Source organism: Misgurnus anguillicaudatus, chromosome 9 (assembly GCF_027580225.2).
Source record: "Misgurnus anguillicaudatus chromosome 9, ASM2758022v2, whole genome shotgun sequence".
NCBI lineage: Eukaryota > Metazoa > Chordata > Actinopteri > Cypriniformes > Cobitidae > Misgurnus > Misgurnus anguillicaudatus.
The window spans coordinates 31,714,899-31,738,566 of NC_073345.2; the positions used below are offsets into that span (position 1 = coordinate 31,714,899).

The following is a 23,668-nucleotide window of genomic DNA, read 5'->3' on the forward strand; positions in this document are numbered from 1 at the left end:
AAAATCACTGCATGTCACAGTTTAGACAATGAATCTAAAATGAAGAATATGTTTTTTTTTTAAACGCTATTGCTTTCAACATACAAACATAACAAGATAAATATATGGTTATGACGTGTGCCTTTTAAATCACATTCTTGATCACACTAAATTAAAATCCTATTAAATACCAATTATTTAAATTATTGTCTGTTTAGTTTAAAATTCATCTTAAAATTTAAAGGGGTGGTTTCCTGGACATGCGGTTTAGATTAATCCAGGAGTTATATTAGGACATTTAAGAAGTTTATACAAACATATCATAGAAAAAAACATGGTGTGCATCTTGAGACAAAACAATGGCACCAATATTTAAATAAATCTCAAATTAGCATTTTAGTCTGGGACTACCATAAAGGAAAACACCACAGTTTTTTCAATATTTTATGTTCTTACCTCAACTTAGAAGAATTAATACATCCCTATCTTTTATCAATGCATGCCCTTAATCTTTGTACTGCGTGTCGAATGTGTTAGCATTTAGCCTAGCCCCAAAACCCCCATCCAAACAGGTATGAATTTAGAAGCCACCAAAGAAGTCGAAGTGCTGCAAACTAAGTGCTCTTCCGCCATACAATATAGTTCTCATTTTTTATCCTCTTAAAAAATTGCCACATTTTATTTTGTGCCACCATACTTACTCGTGTAACTGTAAACATGGAAGTGTTTGGTGGCTTCTAAATTAATCCCTGTTTGGATCCTAAGGAATGAATGGGGCTAGGCTAAATGCTAACACATTCACCACACACTGTACAAAGAGTGAATGAAAAAAGAAAGGTATGTATTAATTGTCTAAGTTGAGGTAAGAACATAGTAAAATATTGAAAAACTGTGGTGTTTTCCTTTAAGCCCAAAATGTACAATACTAAATATAAGGAGTTTTTTAAACCGATGAAATGCAGCTCAGAGGTTTTTTATTCAGATAATCTGTGAATGTTGCATATTATGATGTCAGAATGTGATGTCTATAACACAGGACCTATTCATTCACCCGATACCCTGCCTTCAAAAACAATGTAATTTCAGTAATGTATATCACACAACTCAAACTGCACTTTCTTACCTCAAACTGTAACTCATGTACAGTGGGCTCACTTTTGCACATCCTACACAAATGTACACTTAATGTTGTGTTATGTTCCTGTCTCAATGGCTAGATCATTGTGTTAGCACTTGTCATGGGTTCAATCCCAGGGAACACACATACTGATTAAAGAAATGTACTGGATGCCATATGAGTCACTTTGGATAAAAGCGCCTGCCAAATGCATACATTTTGGTTTTATTATAGTTTTGCTATTTATATTTTATTTTTCCTCATACCTTAAGCATATTGTTTTATTTGAGAATTTTATTGTCATTGTTAAACACAAGACAATAAACGTCATTCTTAAAATCAGACTGTACATTTTAGGATTGGTGCTTGTTACGGCCTTGTTCTTTTTCATAAAACATTTTCCATTTCATATTATTTGGTCGAAATTAAAGTAACATTCTATTCTATTATTCTATTCTATTTTATTTTATTAAAGGGATTGTATGCATATATAATTTTTTGTCGGTAGTGTAAATCAGTGTCTCCACCTCCCCCTTAAGGCGCGTTGTTGAGGCCGTTTCTCTCCAGCTGGTCGTTCTCGTGTGATTCTCACGCTCGCATCGTCTCATCCGCGCGCCCGTGCTGAGCATCCGGAGAAGAAGTGCCGGATACAAACATCACGCAAATGTCGTTGCTGAATCTGAAAGCATCTTTGGCGGTGTCGCATCCTGTCGCGCGAGGATGATGGCCGGGGTTCGCGCGTTTCTGGGTGCAGCGCGAGCAAATGGATGCGTGTGCGCGATATTTGTCCTTGAGTTGAGCGCTGCCAGCTCGGGATGTTTCAGTGTTGCATGACCCAATGCATCTTGAAACAAAAGCCTATGGCGATACAATAAGCGTACTCGTTTATATCTGCGTTTTTGTGTCCATATGCGCCTTGCTTTCGTGAAGAGTACTGCGGGCGACTCGCGTATCTAATGGAGGAGACGAGGAACGGGGTGTCTTTATTTTAGAGGATTGCTTATCATCAGTGTTTGAAGATGCCGCGGGGTGTGCGGAGACTGATGCATATGATGCTCTTCTGCCCTTTTTCTAAGGGCTTACAGGTAACTTTTTTTCTAACCATCAGGAAATATTGTTTAACAGCTGATGCCAATGCTTATTAAAAGTAAAATTTACAAATGTGAATGTAACAAAACGTAGGCTACCACGGTAATACCATATATGCTTTATTGATATGTGTCTTGGTAACATGATGGTGTATTTTAAAGCATGCGTAATCGTTGAGTACCATGGTATGTATAGCAAAAAGTACCAAATGGTTGGACATGGTACTTATGAAGTACCATGTAAATAAAATTACATACATTATATATATAAAATGCATCATGTTTTTTTAAGTCAGCATGATTTTACAATGGTTAGACATAGTACCTTAAAGTTGTATCAAGATTAGACAGGACACAGATCTAATTCACAGTGGACCTATAGTTTTAGATTTTGGTGTTACTATATGTCGTTCCCATATTTTCAGAGTCATGCGCACACACACCATTGTTGTGCTGAAAAACATTGAGTGCCTAATGCACAGGGCTGACAGTGTTTTTTGGATGTGCACTAAGGGCCCTCTTTCATAAGAGCACTCATCGTAAGTGCACAGTGTGACCGTTTGAGACTCGCTAGGTCAAACCTGTCAGATTCATCTGTGAACTCTGTCCAGAAAATAAAAAGGGATTTTTTTCCATTGAATATAACAAAAACAGCGTTTGGGTTTAAAAGAAAGATTCTCACCACCTTCTATTGTCCTAACATCTGCTTTTGTGTTTTATGTTGACAGAAAAATAATACTTTTGGAGATATGTGTGTGAAAAAGGACAGCATTTGTATTTTGTGTAAACAACACATCTCATTCGGCTACACAGACAACAATTAGGTTTTTATCAATTATTTGTTTAGCTAAAATAAATGTACTTAAAATTCTGGAACACAATAGCATTATTTGGATTGGATGTTTGGCCCTTGTTTTCAGCATTCATGCACACACAGACTGGATTTAGGTATCTAATAACTGGTCTGTATCAACAGGCAGTAATCAGATATGTGTGTATTCACACAAACCCTTTCCTATTCAAGCAGAGAGAAAAGTCCCAGCCTTTGGCATACTGCGCCCTTCACACCTGAAAACTGCTTAAGAGACACCGCTATATCTTTAGGCACGTACTGTTAAACCCTAAAGAAGGAGATGTGATACCTGCATCTCAAAGTGCAAGTCTGTCCCACTGAACTATAATTTCCTATTATTCTCCACAGACACTGTTCAACACTCTTAAAGGGATAGTTCACCCAAAAATGAAAATAATGTTATAAATGACTCACACGCATGTCGTTCCAAACTGGTAAGACCTCCGTTCATCTTCAGAACACAGTTTGGGATGTTATATTTGGTCCGAGACCTTGTTGACCCTTCATTGGCAATCTATGTATGGTTTACAGTCCATGTCCAGAAAGGTTATAAAAACATCATCGGAGTGGTCCATGTGGCATCGGTGGTTCAGATAGAATGTGTTGAAGCATCGAAAATACATTTTGGTCCAAAAATTGCGACTTTGTTCAGCATTGTCTTCTCTTCCGCGTCTGTTGTGGGGCGCATGCGTGGGACTGGAGTCGCGTGGCTGCAGTGACGCGGATGACATATGATGCGGCTGACGTGTTATCTGGTGCGCCCCAGCTGTTTTTTTTTGTATGCGCCCGGACTTTGTTTACAGTCTGAGGGAGACGCACTAAAAAAAAAACACGTCATCCGTGTCACTGCAGTCACGTGACTTTAGTCTAGCGCATGCGTATCACAATAGATGCGGAAGAGAAGACAATGCTAAACAAAGTCGTAATTTTTGTTATTTTTGGACCAAAATGTATTTTCGATGCTTCAAGACATTCTAGCTGACCCACTGATGTCACATGGATTACTTTTATGATGTTTTTATTAGAGCTCAAACGATGAAGGATTTTGAAGGCCGATACCGATACAAATGTTTATTGGTTTTAAAATCCGATACTCCGATATATCGGCCGATATTTTTTCTGTTTTTATTTCAGAAACACGCAACAAAACATTAAAAGATTTCCCTAACATTAGTTATTTGTATTTATGAGTTTTAACTAAAATAATATGATAATGCATTTTAAAAAGAAACTTGTTTCTTTTATTGTCACAACAGAACAGAGGAACATCAAAATATATTAAAGTTCTGATAAATAAAATGTATAAAAATACAAACTTAAAGGTGCAGTGTGTAAATTTTAGCGGCATCTAGTGGTGAGGTTGCAAATTGCAACCAACAGCTCAGTTCACAGCTCACCCCTTGCTTTTGAAACGCATAGAGAAGCTACGGTAGCCAACACAGGACAAATGTGTCATTGTTGAAGACAACTTAATAAAAAAAGTTTGTCCGTTAAGAGCTTCTGTAGAAACATGGCGGCACAAATAGCGTCTTCCATGTAAGGGGACCCTCGGTGTATGTAGATAAAATGTCTCATTCTAAGGCAATAAACACATAAAGGTTCATTATAAACAGGTCTTTATACACCCCAGATAATATAGTTTTGTATAATATTTTGCATTTCTGTCAAGAGATCCTTCTAAAAATTACACACTGCACCTTTAAGATATGAAACGTAAAGGCCTTTGAACAAAAACAACAACAACCAAATCAAAGTTACCAGTTTTAAAAGACTTGGTTCATAAATATAACTTAGAATAGGACTGGAGACAAATTCTGTTAAGTTCTGATAAATAACAACTACAGCAAAATATAAATTCCTGATCACTTAACTCAGGCAGTGGCTAGACACCTAAATCTGGACCCCACCAGCAGCTACTGGTTCAGAGCGCTCTGTCAAAAACACCAACAATGAAGAATTTCTTTTAAAATATTCATTTATCGGGCATTATGAATGCCGATACCGATAGTTTGGAAAATGCCTAATATCGGCATACCGATATATCGGTCGGGCTCTAGTTTTTATTACCTTTCTGGACATGGACATTGGACAGTATATCGTATGTAGATCTTCAATGAAGGGTCAACAAGCTCTCGGACTAAATCTAAAACATCTTAAACCGTGTACCGAAGATGAACGGAGGTCTTACGAGTTTGGAACGACATGAGGGTGAGTCTTTAATGATATTATTTTCATTTTTGGGTGAACTATCCCTTTAAAATAAAGATTCTCCAGCAATGCCATAGAAAAAAAAATTGCTTCCACAAAAAACAGTTTTTACACCAAAGTTTTTTTTTAAGAACCGTTTCTTTCTTACCCTTTTATAGCGTGTAGAACCTGTTTCCAATACAAAGACATATTTGTGTAACAGGAAGGTCCTGTGGATGTTAAAGATTTTTTTATGGATATATATCAAAGTATGTGAGCGGAGCGGGAGCGATTCAAGGAGCATTGTGATTTTGATCTGCGTCAGGAGCGGATTTTTTAGAAGTGGGAGCATCTGGGTTTTTCTCACTCCACTTCCGCTCAATCACAAGCTCATGTTATTTCTAATGTAATGTTTTGGAAATTGATTTCATTTAGCCTCAGACAGCAATTTCATTTTTCAGATATGGGTTATTTTTGTAGTGATGGTTCCACTGCATCTCTAATTTATTGGCTTATTATTATTTCTCCAGTTCAAATAAAGCACATTGTTGTTTTATTTTTGGTATTTTGTATTATTTTGCACTGAATAATGCATCTTAGAACAGAGGTTTGTGATATTTTGCATTACTTAGGCACAAATTTTGTGAACACGGAGAGAGAAGCAAGGGAGTTGGAAGTGGGCGAGGAGCAAAAAATAAAATACCCAGTGTGGAGCTGGAGCCAAGTAAATATAAAATGCGTGGAGGGCAAATTGTTGTCACTTAAATCCGCTCGCATACTCTGATATATACAGCCAGACAAAGACATTTATCTTTAAGAGTAAATGGCTTGTTACAGAAACAACATGTGTCATACTCTTTTACAGTCCCGTCTCCCAGCAGTAAAGGTGAAGTATCTGTTGGTGGTGTGGTTTGGGATTCTGGTGGCCAGCTGGATGCTTTACATGCAGTACTCTTCATATTCAGAGCTCTGCAGAGGACACGTCTGTACTCTGATCATAGTAAGTCATGGATGAGTACATCTTTTTCGCACGACCAACGTCTGGACATACATTATGAGAGTTCGCAAAATATCTTCATTATGATTGACCGATGCATTTGATTGTTCGGTGTTACTTTAGTCTAAAACAGGAAGTGCTTTAACAAATACTGTTCACAGAAAGAGAGGGAAGTGGGAAGTTAAAAGAAGGAAGCAAAAAAGCTGGCAGTTTATAACCATGCTATTATGTATTAGTATAAAACCATATTGAACCACTTACATCGTTTTTACAATCAGTGACATTTAAACAAAAATTCTTTGTATTTTCAGAGGATGCAAACACAAACATCTCACACTTGTAAACCTCTACAAAGGGTGTTATATATATTTTGACATGACACCATTAGACAAGTTTTCCCCCATGAGAATACATAAAGCCCTTTTTACACAGAGATTACAGAAAATACATGGATACGTCCGGGATTTGCCCAGGAACGTTACATTTTTCAGGGTGGATAGTGACGAGCTCCCTGATCTCTGCTTCAGTCCAGTTTGCCGACATTTCCTGGCGTGAAGATTGATCTGCGTTTAAGTCAGTGTGTCAAAGAGCTGAACCATAACTTCTGGTTGTACTACGGCACACACCTTACGGCATTGTTTCTGCCTCTTGTTTACACAGAAAGCTTTTCGTGAATGTTACAGCAATGTTACTAGGTCCTCTTTACAGGAAAAATCCCAGAATCTTTACGTGACGTGTTTGTGTTCACAAAGAAGTCTCTCTGACATTTTTTTTTTTTAAATAAAGTGCTGTGTGAATGGGGTTTAAGACATTTTGATGGTTTTCCCTTCACTTGAAGTCATCAGCTCTGTATTTTGGTTCTCCAACACATTTTTTGTGACATATTGTGACTGATGCCTTGCTGTGTTTTAGTGTGATCATTATCAGAGGGGAATCATCTCCGGCTCGGCATGTAAGTCTCTCTGTGAAGAAAAAACCCTCTCTCTTCAACACTGTCTTTCAACATCACCTACACACCAGGTGAGTGTGTTTATATCCTTAAAACACACACACATCCATATACACTCATCTAAAGGATTATTAGGAACACCTGTTCAATTTCTCATTAATGCAATTATCTAATCAACCAATCACATGGCAGTTGCTTCAATGCGTTTAGGGGTGTGGTCCTGGTCAAGAGAATCTCCTGAACTCCAAACTGTATGTCAGAATTTTGAGCGTGGCATGGTTGTTGGTGCCAGACGGGCCGGCCTGAGTATTTCACAATCTGCTCAGTTACTGGGATTTTCACGCACAAACATTTCTAGGGTTTACAAAGAATTGTGTGAAAAGAGAAAAACATCCAGTATGCGGCAGTCCTGTGGGTGAAAATGCCTTGTTGATGCTAGAGGTCAGAGGAGAATGGACTGAGCAGGGCTGATAGAAGAGCAACTTTGATTGAAATAACTCGTTACAACCGAGGTATGCAGCAAAGCATTTGTGAAGCTACAACACGCACAACTTTGACAACAGCAGAAGACCCCACCGGATACCACTCATCTCCACTACAAATAGGAAAAAGAGGCTACAATTTGCACATGCTCACCAAAAGTGGACAGTTGAAGACTGGAAAAATGTTGCCTGGTCTGATGAGTCTCGATTTCTGTTGAGACATTCAGATGGTAGAGTCAGAATTTGGCGTAAACAGAATCAAAACATGGATCCATCATGCCTTGTTACCACTGTGCAAGCTGGTGGTTGTGGTGTAAAGGTGTGGGTGATGTTTTCTTAGTGCCAATTGGGCATCGTTTAAATGCCACGCATTGTTTCTGACCATGTCCATCCCTTTATGACCACCATGTACCCGTCCTCTGATGGCTACTTCCAGCAGGATAATGCATCATGTCACAAAGCTCGAATCATTTCAAATTGGTTTCTTGAACATGACAATGAGTTCACTGTACAAAAATGGCCCCCACAGTCACCAGATCTCAACCCAATAGAGCATCTTTGGGATGTGGTGGAAAGGGAGCTTCATGATCTGGATGTGCATCCAACAAATCACCATCAACTGCAAGATGCTATCCTATCAATATGGGCCAACATTTCTAAAGAATGCTTTCGGCACCTTGTTGAATCAATGCGATGTAGAATTAAGGCAGTTCTGAAGGCGAAACAGGGTCAAACAATGTATTAGTATGGTGTTCCTAAAAATATATATATTTACTTGTCAACATTTGAAGTGGATCAAAACCTTTTCTTTAAATTTTGAACAATACCCGTTTTTGTCTTCTGACAACTTTTATAAACTTTTTAAATGTTGACAAGTGTAGTTTCTTTTATATATTTTTCTAGTTTGAGGTGAAACAAGTTTTCATTAGATATTACATCACGTGTGTGTTGTGCAGGTGTACAGTGCCGAATGGAAGGAGAAAGCCGTTCTGGTGAAATGTGGCATTGAGGAGAGTATGAAAGGAGAAAACGGCCCTGATTCTCCACAGCAGCACCAAATCAGCCTCTTTGACAAACCCACCCGTGGGACGTCCATGGATGAATTCAGAGCGATGCTGCATTCCTTTCTCAAGGTCTCTGTTGTGCTCATATATATATACATCATCAGGCCTCACAAAAAGCAACCGCACCCATATCACCATTCAGACACTAACATAAAGAGCTCTAGTTTCTCAACTGCTGGGTCACGGCCCACAAAAGAGTCACAGATCTTTTCTGTATAGCTCGGTGTTAGAGGATTGTTTTAAAAGTGCAAAAGGTCAAGAGTATGAACCCAGAGAACACGAGTACATGTACTGATAAAATATATAACTTGTAATGCACCATACTTCACTTGCGATTTTATGATTGTGCTGTAGGTGTTTATATGGTCTACAGGAAAAAGGAAACGGAGTTTAAGATGGACAAACACTACTCAAGGTTTCCTGTAGGAGGAAGAGAGAGAGAGAGGGAAAGAAAGAGGGGGTGTGAAATAGAGAAGAGAAGCCAAAAATAACTAAAGGAGCTTAAAAAGGTCATAGGCGGAACAATACACTCACTCTCAGTGTCGTACTGAAGAACAACAAATACACACTGAAACACAAGCACACAAAGATGCGGCAAATCACCATAACCATCACACCACTTAAAAGGCCTTTTAACACTTATGTACATATAAGTGTCTATTTATGTCCGAAAACACTTACTTCTATACTATATAGTAGGCGAGACAAGTAGCATGTCTGAGTTCATAGTATATGCCAAAAAAGTGAGTGAAAAGTACCCAGATGACATACTACTTCTACATACTAACAAGATTTTGTGCATTTGATGGACATTTTACTATGCCAGACTCAATGTAGGAGAAGGAGAGGCGTCATCATATTCTAAAATGTTGGAAAGCGGTAACACAGTTTTATTTAAATTAAATTAAAATAAAAAGTTAAATATCATTGCATAGCTATTTGACTTATCCGCATACACAGACGTTTGACGCATTTGCAATGCGACAAATTGCAATACCTCTCCTAGGCTACATGCTTCTGTATGCGCAATTGCGCATGCATACAAAATCTGGTGCTGCACGTACACTATTCCATTGCCAACATTGAATGCACCACACCAACCCTCGCATACGCATAAAACAGGCTTTAAAGGAAAACACCACAGTTTTTCAATATTTTACTATGTTTTTACCTTAAATTAGACAAATTAATACATACGTATCTTTTTTCAAACACGTGCACTTCATCTTTGCACAGCGTGTCGTGAATGTGTTAGCATTTAGGCTAGCCCCATTCATTCCTTAGGATCCAAATAGGGATGAATTTAGAAGCCACCAAACACTTCCATGTTTTCTGTATTTAAAGACTGTTACATGAGTAGTTACACGAGTAAGTATGGTGGCACAAAATAATTTTAATTGGCGATTTTTTTTAAGGGAATAAAAAATGAGAACTATATTGTATGGTGGAAGAGCACTTATTTTGCAGCACTTCGACCTTGGCGCGCCTCCTGACTACTTCCCCTCTCTCTCAAACTTCCTTCAATATTACAGTGCCCGAGGTTGATGTAATTGTTTGTATTTATTACCCAAGAATGAGCCATTTTTATCTCTATACAACGCGGGTCCCCTTACATGGAAGTCTCCGCCATGTTTGTACAGTAGCCGTTAAATGATTAGTCCATTTTCTTAAAAAAAAAATCCAGATTATTTACTCACCACCATGTCATCCAAAATGTCGATGTCTTTCTTTGTTCAGTCGAGAAGAAATTATGTTTTTTTTTGAGGAAACTTTCCATGATTTTTTTTTTTTTAATTTTACTGGACTTTAATGGACCCCAACACTTAACAGTTTTAATGCAGTTTAAAATTGCAGTTTCAAAGGACTCTAAACAATCTTAAACGAGTCATAAGGGTCTTACCTGGCGAAATGATTGTCATTTTTGGCAAGAAAAATAAAAAAATGCACTTTTAAACCACAACTTCTCGTCTTCCTCTGGTCCTGTGACATGCCAGCGCGACCTCACGTAATTGCGTAATGACGTTGAAAGGTCACGTTACATATATGAAACGCACATTTGCGGACTATTTTAAACAATAAACTGACACAAAGACATTAATTTATATCATTCCACATACAACAACGTCGGAACGGTCCTCTTTCTCCACACTTGTAAATTCTGGGGCATAGTTTCGCATATGTCATCCGTGACCTCTTGATGTGATGACGTATTGCGCGAAGTCGCACTGTCGCATCACACGACCGGAGAAAGACGAGAAGTTGTGGTTTAAAAGTGCATGTTTTTTATTCCTTTGAAACTGCAATTTTAAACTGCATTAAAACTGTTAACTGTTGGGGTCCATTAAAGTCCATTAAAATGAGAAAAATTCTGGAATGTTTTCCTCAAAAAAACATAATTTCTTCTCGACTGAACAAAGAAAGACATCAACATTTTGGACGACATGGTGGTGAGTAAATTATCTGGACTAATGGACTAATCCTTTAACGAACAAACTGCAAGTTTCATCTCATTGCTGGATGCCACTAAAAAACCCACACTGGATCTTTAAACCTGCAATCCATAACTTTATTTAGTTAAAATTAAACGAATCAGTTATTGCGCAAGTACATGAAAAGTCAGTGTTGACAACCATCTCCTTACATTACCCGCAATTCGAAAAAGTAAACTTAAAATGATTTATAATTTGAGCTGTCAAGTCTCGCTTCACGAGAAATGTCAGAGTGACTTTAGTCCACCTAAAGAAAATAACGAAATGTTTCAAAACGTTATACATTTAACAGACGCTTTAATTGAATGCGACTTGCAGTTAATACAGAATAATTAGTCACATTCAAGGTTTTAATCTTTTTCTCTCTCATTGAATTACAGGACAGTGTGGGCGAGCAGACATCTCTTGCAACTCTCGTCACGCGTGTGATCTCTCTCGCTGATGTCAATGCCGACGGTAAAGTTTCTTTAGCGGAGGCCAAATCGGTCTGGGCTCTGCTGCAAATCAACGAATTTGTTTTAATGGTGGCGCTCCACGATAAAGAACACGCACCTCGCCTGCTGGGCTTCTGCGGTGATCTTTATGTGACTGAGCACATAGCACACAGCGCCCTCTTTAGGCTGGAGGTGCCTGGCTGGATGCAGCCGGTGTTCCCCGAGGCACTGGGCGTGGCTCTTAACCGATGGCTCGCCCCGGCGTGGCCCCGCAGGGCCCGAATCACCATCGGCCTGCTGGAATTTGTGGAAGAGGTTTTCCACGGCGTGTACGGCAGCTTTTATATGTGTGAAGCTAGCCCGCAACGGGTCGGCTACAACGCTAATTACGACTTCAAAATGGCCGACCTTCAAAGCGTAGCGTCGGAGGCGACCATCAAGGGATTCTTACGAGGAAGAACGTGCGAGGCGAACGCCGACTGCACTTATGGGCGGGATTGTACGGCGACGTGTGATAGGTTGGCCAGGCAGTGTAACGTGGAAGTGGTGCAGCCCAACCTGGCCAAGGTTTGCGCCCTACTGCAGGACTTTCTGTTGTTCGGAGCGCCGTCTGATCTGAAAGAGGACCTGGAGAAGCAACTACGCACGTGCGTGACGCTCAGCGGACTTGCTTCCCAAATGGAGGTGCATCATTCCCTCGTTCTCAATAACCTTAAAACGCTATTGTGGAAGAAGATCTCGAATACCAAGTACTCTTGAGACACTAAAAAGAAGATGGTGGTGAAGGAATGAATGAATTTGGGACAGTAAGAGATATTAAAATGTGTCAAACATTAATCGCTTCTGAGACTAATGTTGGGAGTGGTAAGGATACACTACATCCTCACCTATTTTAACCCTTTAACCTATTAAAATACCTTCTGAAAACTTTACTTTGACTTTAAGGTGAAAATGGTCCAGTTGGGGAAAGAGGAGGACTAAAAGATTTCTTCAACAGTGAGGCTCTTTTTTTAAAGATATCATGAATCCTGATTAATGAACTTCTAGGACACTTACAATAACCTGGCAAAAGGTTTTAAGTTGCATCTTGAAAGACAAACTACATCTACACCTACTTTGACTCTTAATACAGAACAAGAAATTGGCTTTAGCAATGTTTGAAGCCAAGTCAGGAGTCTCTGCCAAGACCTGCAACACAATTTAAGAAGACTTGACCACTGAATACATAACATATAATTAAGAGATAAAGTTATATATGATGTCTTTTTACAGCGTGTTTGTTGTGTTTGCACTAGGAGTATGTTTTCATTCATTTTGTAGTGTTATATATTTCTCACATATTTATTTTAAGAGTGGTTCGAGAATTAATGAAGAAATCCTTGAGATCTTAAACGCTTAAACTGTGAGAGTATTTTTCTTTCGAACGTGTTTCTCAGGGTTTGTGTGTCGATGTCTGAATGTGTTTGGTAAGAGATTACTGCTAACATTAAACATAACTGAAACAGAATTATGGTCTCGTATTATTGGAGAGGTACAGTTTAAAGAATTAAAGGGACCACTTTTTTTTTTGAAATGCTCATTTTCCAGCTCCCTTGGGGTTGAACATTTGATTTTTGCCGTTTTGGAGTCCATTGAGCCGATCTCTGGGTCTGGCGCTAGCACTTTTAGCATAGCTCAGCATAATCCATAGAATCTTATTAGACCATTGGCATCGTGCTAAAAATAACCAAAGAGTTTGGATATTTTTCCTATTTAAAACTTGACTCTTCTGTGGTCGCATCGTGTGCTGGGACCGACGGAAAATCGAAAGTTGTGATTTTCTAGGATATGGCTAGGAACTATACTCTCATTTTGGTGTAATAATCAAGGATTTTGCTGCTGTGGCATGGCTGCGGGAGGCGCAGTGATGTTGAGCAGTGCCCGAAAATGGTCCCCTGCCATTAAAAGTGACTAAGGGGACTATTTTCGGGCGCTGTGTGGTATCGTTGCGCCTCCTGCAGTCATGTTACAGCAGCAAAGTCCTTAATTATTACCCCAGAATGAGAGTTCCTAGCCATATCTGCCTGGAAAGTCGCGGCTTTTGGTTTTCTGTCGGCCTTGGTGCACGATGTGACTCCGGAAGAATCACGTTTTAAATAGGAAAAATATAGTTTGGCGCAATGCTGGTGGTCTAGTCGGATTCAGTGGATTGTGCTGGGCTATGCTAAAGTGCTAGCGCCGGACCCGGAGATCGGCTGAATTGATTCCAAAAAGGTAAAAATCAAATGTTTAACTCTAGGGGAACTGGAAAATGTGTATATTTTCAAAACAAGTGGAGTGTCCCTTTAAAGGGATAGTTCACCCCCAAATTAAAAATGTCATTTACTCACCCTTGTGTTGTTCTCCCTGTATCTTTTTGAGCACCATTGACTTCCATAGTATTTTATCCTACTTTGAAAGTCAGTGGTGCTCATGTTTTCTGTTTGATTACAAATATCTTCCTTTGTGTTCAGAAGAACAAAAACATTTGTTGGTAACAAAAGTAAATAACACTTTTTTTTGTTGTTGAACTATCGCCTTAAGGCTTGGTGACAGTTTATGTGGAGGTGTGTTAACATGTTTGCACATGAACGTGTGTGTGTGTGTGTGTGTGTGTGTGTGTGTGTGTGTGTGTGTGTGTGTGTAACGCTAAATATCTACTTGACTGATGTTATCAATAGGTCATTTTACACGCATCTCTTACACTAGTTTAGTGTAAACAGGTTACTGTACATGTCATCACATGCCGAACAGATGTCATCAGTAATAAATGAGGTGGACATTTAAGAAAAGATGCACATATTGTTGGTTATTTGGGAGTATTTACTTCAAAGACGGTTTACACCAAGAACAATAACTATAAAGATAATTACATTAGCATCCACACCAACAAATGATAATGTTATGTTGGTTACATTTTACAATACGGCTTTGTTAACAAATGCAACTTTATTGTAAAGTGTTTTTTTTTCTGAATTTGTGTGCTCCAGTTTCACATTTAAAATGGGAAAGCCTTTTAAATAGTAATGAATTTTAATTGACTGTCAGTGTTTTCTCATTCAAAAATAAAGCTCTGAAAGTGATCACAACAATATCGTTCCTTTATATTGTTATCAATTTTTAGTTGTGCACTGAAAAAAATGCAGCATGAAGTTAAAACAACTTGTGATAAGCCGACATAACTTGTTTTGAAGAAATTGTTTAACTTAAGTTAACGTAACATAAAAATATATGTCGCAAACATGCTGCGTTTTTTACAGTGTGGTGTGGACTGATATTGTCTTAAATTTAGCAAATTTTTTATTTTATCTTTATAGTTATCATCTTTGGTATGAACAGGCTTTAAATATCACATGACGAAGTAGATGCTGCATTAAAATTTAGGACTTGACGCTCTTGTGAATGAGAAGATTCTGTGTAATATTAAAGTATATTTGTAATGTTTTGTGTTATTATGTTCAAACCCATAATTATGTTTGTTTGAATAAATACATTTATTTGACCTCTATCGTGATTATTTCTCCATCTTTCTGTATTGTTACAGATCAAGAAACAACATGTTTTAGGAAAATCCACCTCACCTTTAAATGTTACTTACAGACCAAATCTTTAAACTTATTCTGGCCTTGAAACAAAACTCAAAGAATCTGAAATTTGATTTATATTATTTAGTTTATTAATATTATTGCGTTTATTAAAATGGTTAAAATATATATATATATGTGACATTGCCTATGAAATGAAGGTTCCCAATCTTGTTCCTTACCAAACACCAGATTAATGGCATGAGGCCATTTCAGACGCAGGAATCCAAACTGCGTTATGGTGCTCCTGGTTTCGGGAACCACCGGTCACCGGTTCGAACACAGCCAAACAAGCATGTGGATCCAGATCAGCTGCTGTAGAGTCAGATGACATTTAACAGGTCCTTACTAATCTGTCTTTTAAATTATTAAACCAAAATAAAATTAATGCAAGAATGAGTGCACGTTTAAGTGTCAAAGACTTACTAGTACAGATCAATGTGGAATTGTGCAATCATCGCCCAAGCCTGCACTTCCATTATTAGCAACAGACTTTATTTCACAGAATAACAAGACCAAATGTTTTAAACAAACCTGGAATCAAATATAAAGACATCATATGAAAAATAATGGAATACTTGTAGTTAGCAATACCACAGTTACAGTGGGGCAAAAAAGTATTTAGTCAACCACAATTGTGCAAGTTCTCCCACTTTAAAAGATGAGAGGGGCCTGTAATTTTCATCATAGGTACACTTCAACCATGAGAGACAAAATGAGGAAAAAAATCCAGAAAATCACACCGTCCGACCCTTCAAGAATCTATTTGCAATCCATGGTGGAAAATAAGTATTTGGTCAATAACAAAAAAGCAAGATTTCTTTCTCTCACAGACCTGTAACTTTTTCTTTAAGAGGATCCTCTGTCCTCCACTTGTTACCTGTATTAATGGCACCTGTTTGAACTTTTTAGCAGTATAAAAGACACCTGTCCACAACCTAAAACAGTCAGAATGCAAACTCAACTATGGCCAAGACCAAAGAGCTGTCAAAGGACATCAGAAACAAAATTGTAGATCTGCACCAGGCTGGGAAGACTGAATCTGCAATAGGTAAGCAGCTTTGTGTGAAGAAATCAATTGTGAGAGCAATTATTAGAAAATGTAAGACATACAAGAACACTGATAATCTCCCTCGATCTGGGGCTCCACGCAAGATCTCATCCCGTAGGGTAAAAATTATCACCAGAATGGTGAGCAAAAATCCCAGAACCACATGGGGGGACCTAGTGAATAACCTGCAGAGAGCTGGGACCAAAGTAACAAAGGCTACCATCAGTTACACACTATGTAGCCAGGGACTCAATTCCTGCAGTGCCAGATGTGTCCACCTGCTTAAGCCAGTACATGGTCGGACCCGTCTGAAGTTTGCTAGAGAGCATTTGGATGATCCAGAAGAAGAGTGGGAGAATGTCATATGGTCAGATGAAACCAAAACATAACATTTTGGTAGAAACTCAACTTCTTGTGTTTGGAGGAGAAAAATGCTGAGTTGCATCCAAAGAACACCATACCTACTGTGAAGCATGGGGGTGGAAACCTCATGCTTTGGGGCTGTTTTTCTGCAAAGGGACCAGGACGACTGATCCGAGTTAAGGAAAGAATGAATGGGTCCATGTATCGTGAGATTTTGAGTCAAAACCTCCTTTCGTCAGCAAGGGCATTGAAGATGAAACGTGGCTGGGTCTTTCAGTATGGCAGTGATCCCAAACATACCGCCCGGGCAAAGAAGGAGTGGTTTCGTAAGAATAATTTCAAGGTCCTGGAGTGGCCTAGCCAGTCTCCAGATCTCAACCCCATAGAAAATCTTTGGAGGGAGTTGAAAATCTGAGTTGCCCAGCGACAGCCCTAAAACATCACTGCTCTAGAGGAGATCTGCATGGAGGAATGGGCCAAACTACCAGCAACAGTGTGTAAAAACCTTGTGGAGACTTACAGAAAACGTTTGATCTCTGTCATTGCCAACAAAGGGTATATAACAAAGTATTGACATAAACTTTTGTTATTGACCAAATACTTATTTTTCACCATGATTTGCAAATGAATTCTTGAGAGGGTCAGACAATGTGATTTTCTGGATTTTTTTCTCATTTTGTCTCTCGTGGTTGACGTGTGCCTTTGACGGGAGTTGCAGGCCTCTCTCGTCTTTTTGGGTGTGAGAGCTTGAGCAATTGGTGGCTGACTGGGTGCTTTTTTGCCCCACTGTATATGGACAGCCACACACACACTGGTTATGGTTTGTTTATTCGGCTTTGTTCCAAGCCCCTGGTCCACTTTGCGGGATAGCAGGGTCGATCAAAAGCCTTTTAATTTCTGCCCACTTTTAGCACAACAATGCCATGGAGGCCAAAGTTGCGTCTCATGGGGCAAAACCCAAACACACACACGACTACACAATGACAGACAGATAACACAAATGTAGATAATCATGTGTGATGGTAAAAGTATTGTGACATGATGTGCTACATCTAAAATTATTTAAAGTGCTTTAAATGCCTGTATGATTGTTATACAAGAACATTTTATGACCTCCCCATATAGCAAATATTTGGCCAAGAATATGTTTTAAATATATTCTAAATACATTTTGTAGAAAGTAAAGCTTAAATAAATATATTTTTGAATTTTTAAATATATTAACATATATTTCAAAATGTATTTTAGGGGCAACAAATACATTTTTAATTTTACAACCCATATGGCAAAAAATATATTTTTTCCTGGCCAAAATATAAAAGTGTGTATAAAATGTAAAACTGTATAAGTATGCATAAAATTATAAGTATATTTTTGCAGTTGAAATATATTTAATTTTAACCTTTTCAAATCTGTTGTTTACATATAAATGCTTTAAAAAAATAAATAATAATAATAATAATAATAATAATAATAATAATAATAATAATAATAATAATAATAATAATAAAAATATATATATATATATATATATATATATATATATATATATATATTATAATATATTCTAAAATATACAAAAAATTGCCAATAAATATATTGATGGAAAATACATTTTTGTAAACATATTCAGCAAATATATTTTTGGACATTTTTTTATTATATTTGAAAATATATTTGCCGTATTGGTCATGTACTTCTAAAATATTATTTGTCAAACTGCTGGATTATGTCTAGGACTTAAATGCAAATAATATACTAAAAACAAATACATTTTTAATTTTACAACCCATATGGCAAAAAATAAATTCCTGGCCAAAATATAAAAGTTTGTATAAAATGTAAACTGTATAAGTATGTATAAAATTATAAGTATATTTTTGCAGTTAAAAATATATTTAATTTTAACCTTTTCAAACCTGTTGCTTACCAAAAAATGCTTTTAAATATATTTATTTTTATAATATATTCCAAAATATACAAAAAATTGCCAATAAATATATTGATGGAAAATACATTTTTGAAAACATATTTCAGCAAATATATTTTTGGCCATTTTTTAATTATATTTGAAAATATATTTGCCGTATGGGTCATTTACTTCTAAAATATTATTTGTCAAACTGATGGATTATGTCTAGCACTTGAAGAAAAAGAAGAAAAAGGGTTTCTGTAGGGGAGTCAAAGCATATATAACTTTGCATAATCCCCACTATGTAATAGCAAAGTCCCTTTATGGAAAGGTTTCCCACTTTTTATGTATGTAAATATATATTTTAATGGTTGTATTGTGCTAAAACACATCATCAAATAACTTGAATAACTTCACAAGACTGTAGATTAGCTCTCCCCATAATCGTCAATTTGATGATAGACTTTTTACTGGAAGCTGGGACTTCCGTTGCTAACACGGCCGTATTGAGCGCATACTTTATCCCATTTACTAGAACAGAACTAAAGCGTCTTGGTAATATTATCTATAGTATTTAGGTATAAAAGTTCATTGGGTTGAATTTAGTGTCGTTCCAGTATTTTCCACAAGGAGCGACCATGAGAATCGCTGAGTGTTGACACCCGGAACTGAGCTTCTGCGCCCCTTACAGACACAAACACGGTACTGCACCCGCGCTGTGTGACACCTCTAAAGGCAGCGCTCCACCAAATCTAAAAATAACATTAACGTCTGCCATGCATTAACCCTGACACAGACACAATATTATATCTTGGGATCATAAATAATTTAAATGCAGAAATTAAGTTAATTTAACGTAAACACTGGAGCTCCACCATTACACATACTGACATGTTTGCATGTAACACGTGGATGGATTCAGTCAGCTTTAAACAACATTACACCATTATTGGTATTATGATGTATGTAACCATTTAACATTTACGTATTACTAGAAACGGCGTGAATTATCCATCCAAAACACACACGCGCTAAAATGACAACACATATTATGACGTCAAAATTATTTGCAGTTCTATGCATTGTAATGCACGTGATCGAGTACGTCATGAATGATTCGATTGTTTAAAGAAATCACGGCTTGTTTTAAAGTGAATAATATGTAGTTGTGATTCTTACCTTCATTGTTAAACGAATACAGTACAAATCCAGTCGAGGGGAGTGGCCAAAAATATTTAAACAACAGACCTACGGCAACCTGCTGGGTCATAAAGCCTGATTTACATATTGATGTCCTTACACGGTTGTTAATGGCACATTAACACATGTGTGAACATAAAGCAAATATTAAGAATTTAAAGGGGACATTTCACAACACTTTTAAGATGTCAAATAAATATTTGGTGTCCCGAGAGTACATATGTGAAGTTTACGCTCAAAATATCCCACAGATAATTCATTATAACATGTTAAAAATTGCCAGTTTGTAGATTTGAGCAAAAAAAGTGCCATTTTTGGGTGTCCTTTTAATTGCAGATGAGCTGATCTCTGCACTAAATGGCAGTGATGTGGTTGGACAGTGCAGATTAAGGGGTGGTATTATCTCCTTCTGACATCACAAGGGGAGCCAAATTTCAATTACCTATTATTTCCACATGCTTGCAGAGAATGGTTTACCAAAACTAAGCTACTGGGTTGATCTTTATCCCCTTTTTCTAAGTTGATAGAAGCACCGGGGACCCACTTATAGCACTTAAACATGGAAAAAGTCAGATTTTCATGATATGTGCCCTTTAAGAAACTTTATTGTGTTTATAATAAAATCAACATAAATACAAAACAAATAAATAACCAGTCTGATGTTACTGGATTTAATATCTGGTTTAATGAAGTTAGTGGTCAATGTACTAGCCTGTTTATAATGTGTTAAACAAGCACATAGTAGATATGAACAAGCAGGGTTACATTGCAACATAAATCAGTTTATTTTCCAACAGTACAAACCAATGAAAATAAGTTTATTGCTTTGTTTTGCATCAAATCAAACATGGTATCTATTCAGATGTAAAAAACAAGTGAAATATTGAACTAAAGATAGCTTGTGTTTCAACTTCTTAGACATTAACAATACATGAATATGCTTAAGCAGAAAATGTTGACTCCTATTTCCTGCTGAGGTTTGTACACTTTAAGAAAATGAAGCTCAATGACGCAGTCACTGTATCTCAAACTGAGGTTGAAATTCCTCGCAGCAGCTCCATTTGTCTCCTCTTGTCTTTCGCTCTGTTGATGGTCATTTTAAACAGCCGGCAGTACATCTCCATGGCAACGTGAGTGTCATCGTTGCCTGGCACCGGGTACGTGAGCAGGCTGGGGTTACAATTGGAGTCCACCACCCCGATCGTGGGAATATTCATTTTGGCCGCGTCCCGGATCCCTACGTGTGGCTGGAAAACGTTATTGAGCGTTGAGAGGAATACGATGAGATCCGGAAGCCGGACGCCGGGGCTGTACTGGACAGGGGCGTTGGTGAGCAGTCCGCCCTGCCAGTAGCGCGTGTGCGCGTACTCGCCACACTCTCGGGCCGTCGTCTCTACCAGGTGGCCGAACTGTCGCCTGCGACTGACGAACAGAATGATGCCGCCCCGGTACGCCACGTGAGCGGTGAAGTTTAACGCCCTTTGGAGGTGCTCCACTGTCTGGTCAAGATCGATGATGTCAACATCCAGACGTGAACCGAACAGATAGGGTTCCATCAGTCTAGAACGAGAATTAAAGGATTATTTAATTAAAGAATTAAAGAATTATTTAGTTCACTTCAAAATGACAATTTTATCATAAATCACTTATCCCTTTGTCATTCTAAACCACCATATTCCATTAGTAGTTCAATAATAATATTATGAAGCGACGAGAACACTTATGTGCACAAAGACAAAAACAAAAGATTTTATTTAACAAATTTGTTCTCCTCCTTGATCCTGTGATGCACGTTCACGAGCAGTACGACGTATGCTGCTGACGTGACCTGCTGATGAAGTAATTTGTGCATTTATATGGACTGTTTAAGTATTGTTTACAATGTTTGCATAATGTCTTAAATAAAAAGGAGAAAAAATAAAAATGTTGGCAAAAGATGCTTTCCAACAGGTTTTGTCAAAGTTTTTGTTGGCAAAAGATGCTTTCCAACAGGTTTTATCATAGTTTTTGTCCATCTCCATTGACTTGTATTAGATGTGCTGTGAGGTATTACTCCGCGCCGGGAACTTTGTTTGTATTCTTGCAATTGGCAAAGGTGGATTATCGCCACCAACTGGGCTGGAGTGTCTATTATTCAAGCTCTCAATGGAAGAATATACGGGAGGGAGGCGTTTGGAAAAATAGGTCCACAGGTTCACAACGAATGGTAAAACACCTGTTGGAAAGCGTCTTTTGCAGCGATTTTTGTGTGAGCATATCAATGAACACCCCTGACCACTCGCTGAGTTTCATGTCTTTGTAAACGAAAGTTTAATGCATTTTAGGAAGGATTGTTTCAGTGCACCTATGCAGCCATTGTAGAGGTGTGGGGTGATACAACAGAAACCGAAAATTCTCGAGCCAGCATCATATGTCCAAATTTTAGTCAAAATCGTTCTATTTCATCATAAACAATCTGAAAACGAGGCTTTAAGTGTAAAATACAGAACTTGTTCTTTAATGATATTATTATTGAACGACTGATGGCGCATGGACCTGTTTGGCGATGTCTTTCATTCTTTTCTGGCAAAAAAAATGTAAAACAAACTGCAGTCTATGGGACAGTCACAAGCCTCTCGATGTGATCTGAAGACAATCGAAAGACTTGGTGGTTTAGAACAACATGGGGTAGGTGATTTATGATTAAAAAAAAGTCATTTTGGGGTAAACTATCCCTTTAAGATAGCTGCATATTAAAGAACTACCCACCTGTGTCTGCAGCCCTTCTTGTGGCCAAGGTGCACGCGGGCCTCAAATAGGTCCTTGATGGTGAAGAGCTCAGACAAGCGGAAAAAGTCTGGCTGAGTGAGGGGAAAATTTAGGATCTTATTGTTTGCACCTGTGGTACAAAACAAAAAAAGAAATCTGGAGTTATTAAAGGAATGGTTCATAAAAAAATGAAAATTCTGTGATCATTCACTCGCTCTCATGCCGTCACAAACAAACCTGTACACACTTCCCTGTTCTGACGAACACAAAGGAAGATATTTTGAGGAATGTTTGTAATCAAACTGATCACAAGCCCCATTCACTGCCATAGTATTATTTTTCCTACTATGGAAGTAAATGGGGCTCATGATCGGTTTAGTTAAAAACATACCTCAAAATATCATCCTTTGTGTTTATCAGAACAAAGAAATGTATACAGGTTTGTAACAACATGAGAGCGAGTAAATGATCACAGAATTCTCATTTAGGGGTAAGCCGTCCCTTTAATATTATATTTTTTCTAAAGCTACTTACAAACATAAGAAAAGCATATGAGATTATCATAAGGCGGCATTAATATGAATGCTATGATGCTTCTGGTGTACTGTATGCAGTATATTGGTAAACATGTATCTAACTGAGTCTCACCGGTATCATCGCTCGGTGCTGCCGGATGTTTGGCCGCAGCTGCTGCGGTGCTGAGCGGTCCATGATGACAAGAGAACACAGCACCGACAAACCGAGGAGCACGCAGGACCTCGGTTACTAAAATAACATATGAAGTAAAGTCATTTATTAAATAAAAACCGTCTGCGAAAGTCAAAATTTATTACAACTTTAAACTAAACCGAAATCGTAATAATTTCACACGTCATGTCATTGTAAACAGTAAGCAATTTGTGATCGGTGTCTTATAATACAATACATAAAACAGTCAAAGTACATTTAAACATTTAAAAATACGTGTTTTATTTCACCTCTACTTAGGATGCCAGCTGCCATGCTTTCTCCTTGAGCTCCGCCCCCGGAGCTTACGGTAAAGCGGAGAGGATTCTGGGTAATGGTGTTCAATACAGTACTGCAGTCGAAGGAAACCGTTGCGTGTCACTATGAAATGAACTACAACTACCACAATATCCAACCGAGTGAAAAT

General features: G+C 37.9%; 2 protein-coding genes across 3 annotated transcripts; one reads left to right on the plus strand and one right to left on the minus strand.

Annotated features, from left to right (window-relative positions):
* The first annotated feature begins 1,612 nt into the window (after window positions 1-1,612).
* dipk1b (divergent protein kinase domain 1B) lies at window positions 1,613-13,146 on the plus strand. Of its 2 annotated transcripts, XR_008637619.2 has the most exons (6): window positions 1,613-2,181; window positions 6,090-6,224; window positions 7,134-7,241; window positions 8,609-8,785; window positions 11,586-12,503; window positions 12,585-13,146. XR_008637619.2 is itself a non-coding variant. In XM_055179212.2 (5 exons), exons 1-5 carry the CDS (start codon window positions 2,116-2,118, stop codon window positions 12,396-12,398), a joined length of 1,299 nt encoding a protein of 432 aa, XP_055035187.2. In that variant the 5' UTR covers window positions 1,613-2,115; the 3' UTR covers window positions 12,399-13,146. The 2 variants fall into 2 exon arrangements, 1 of the variants encoding a protein (XP_055035187.2); XM_055179212.2 differs by having other exon boundaries at window positions 11,586-13,146.
* Window positions 13,147-20,433: 7,287 nt separating this feature from the next.
* Window positions 20,434-23,651, minus strand: mrps2 (mitochondrial ribosomal protein S2). Its single transcript, XM_055179993.2, has 4 exons — window positions 23,493-23,651; window positions 23,164-23,280; window positions 22,516-22,645; window positions 20,434-21,327 (listed from the first exon to the last, which is right to left on the minus strand). The coding sequence occupies exons 1-4, from the start codon at window positions 23,515-23,517 to the stop codon at window positions 20,793-20,795; spliced, it is 807 nt and encodes a 268-aa protein (XP_055035968.1). The 5' UTR covers window positions 23,518-23,651; the 3' UTR covers window positions 20,434-20,792.
* Between the last annotated feature and the right edge of the window lie 17 nt (window positions 23,652-23,668).

Coding starts and splice junctions, on each gene's coding strand:
- dipk1b (XM_055179212.2), top strand. CDS start 2,116: ATGCCGCGGGGTGTGCGGAGACTGATGCATATGATGCTCTTCTGCCCT. Junction 7,242..8,608: donor CAACATCACCTACACACCAG/GTGAGTGTGTTT, acceptor TGTGTTGTGCAG/GTGTACAGTGCCGAATGGAA. Junction 8,786..11,585: donor TGCTGCATTCCTTTCTCAAG/GTCTCTGTTGTG, acceptor ATTGAATTACAG/GACAGTGTGGGCGAGCAGAC.
- mrps2 (XM_055179993.2), bottom strand. CDS start 23,517: ATGGCAGCTGGCATCCTAAGTAGAG. Junction 23,281..23,492: donor AGCTGGCATCCTAAGTAGAG/GTGAAATAAAAC, acceptor ATGTTATTTTAG/TAACCGAGGTCCTGCGTGCT. Junction 21,328..22,515: donor AAGAAGGGCTGCAGACACAG/GTGGGTAGTTCT, acceptor TTCTCGTTCTAG/ACTGATGGAACCCTATCTGT.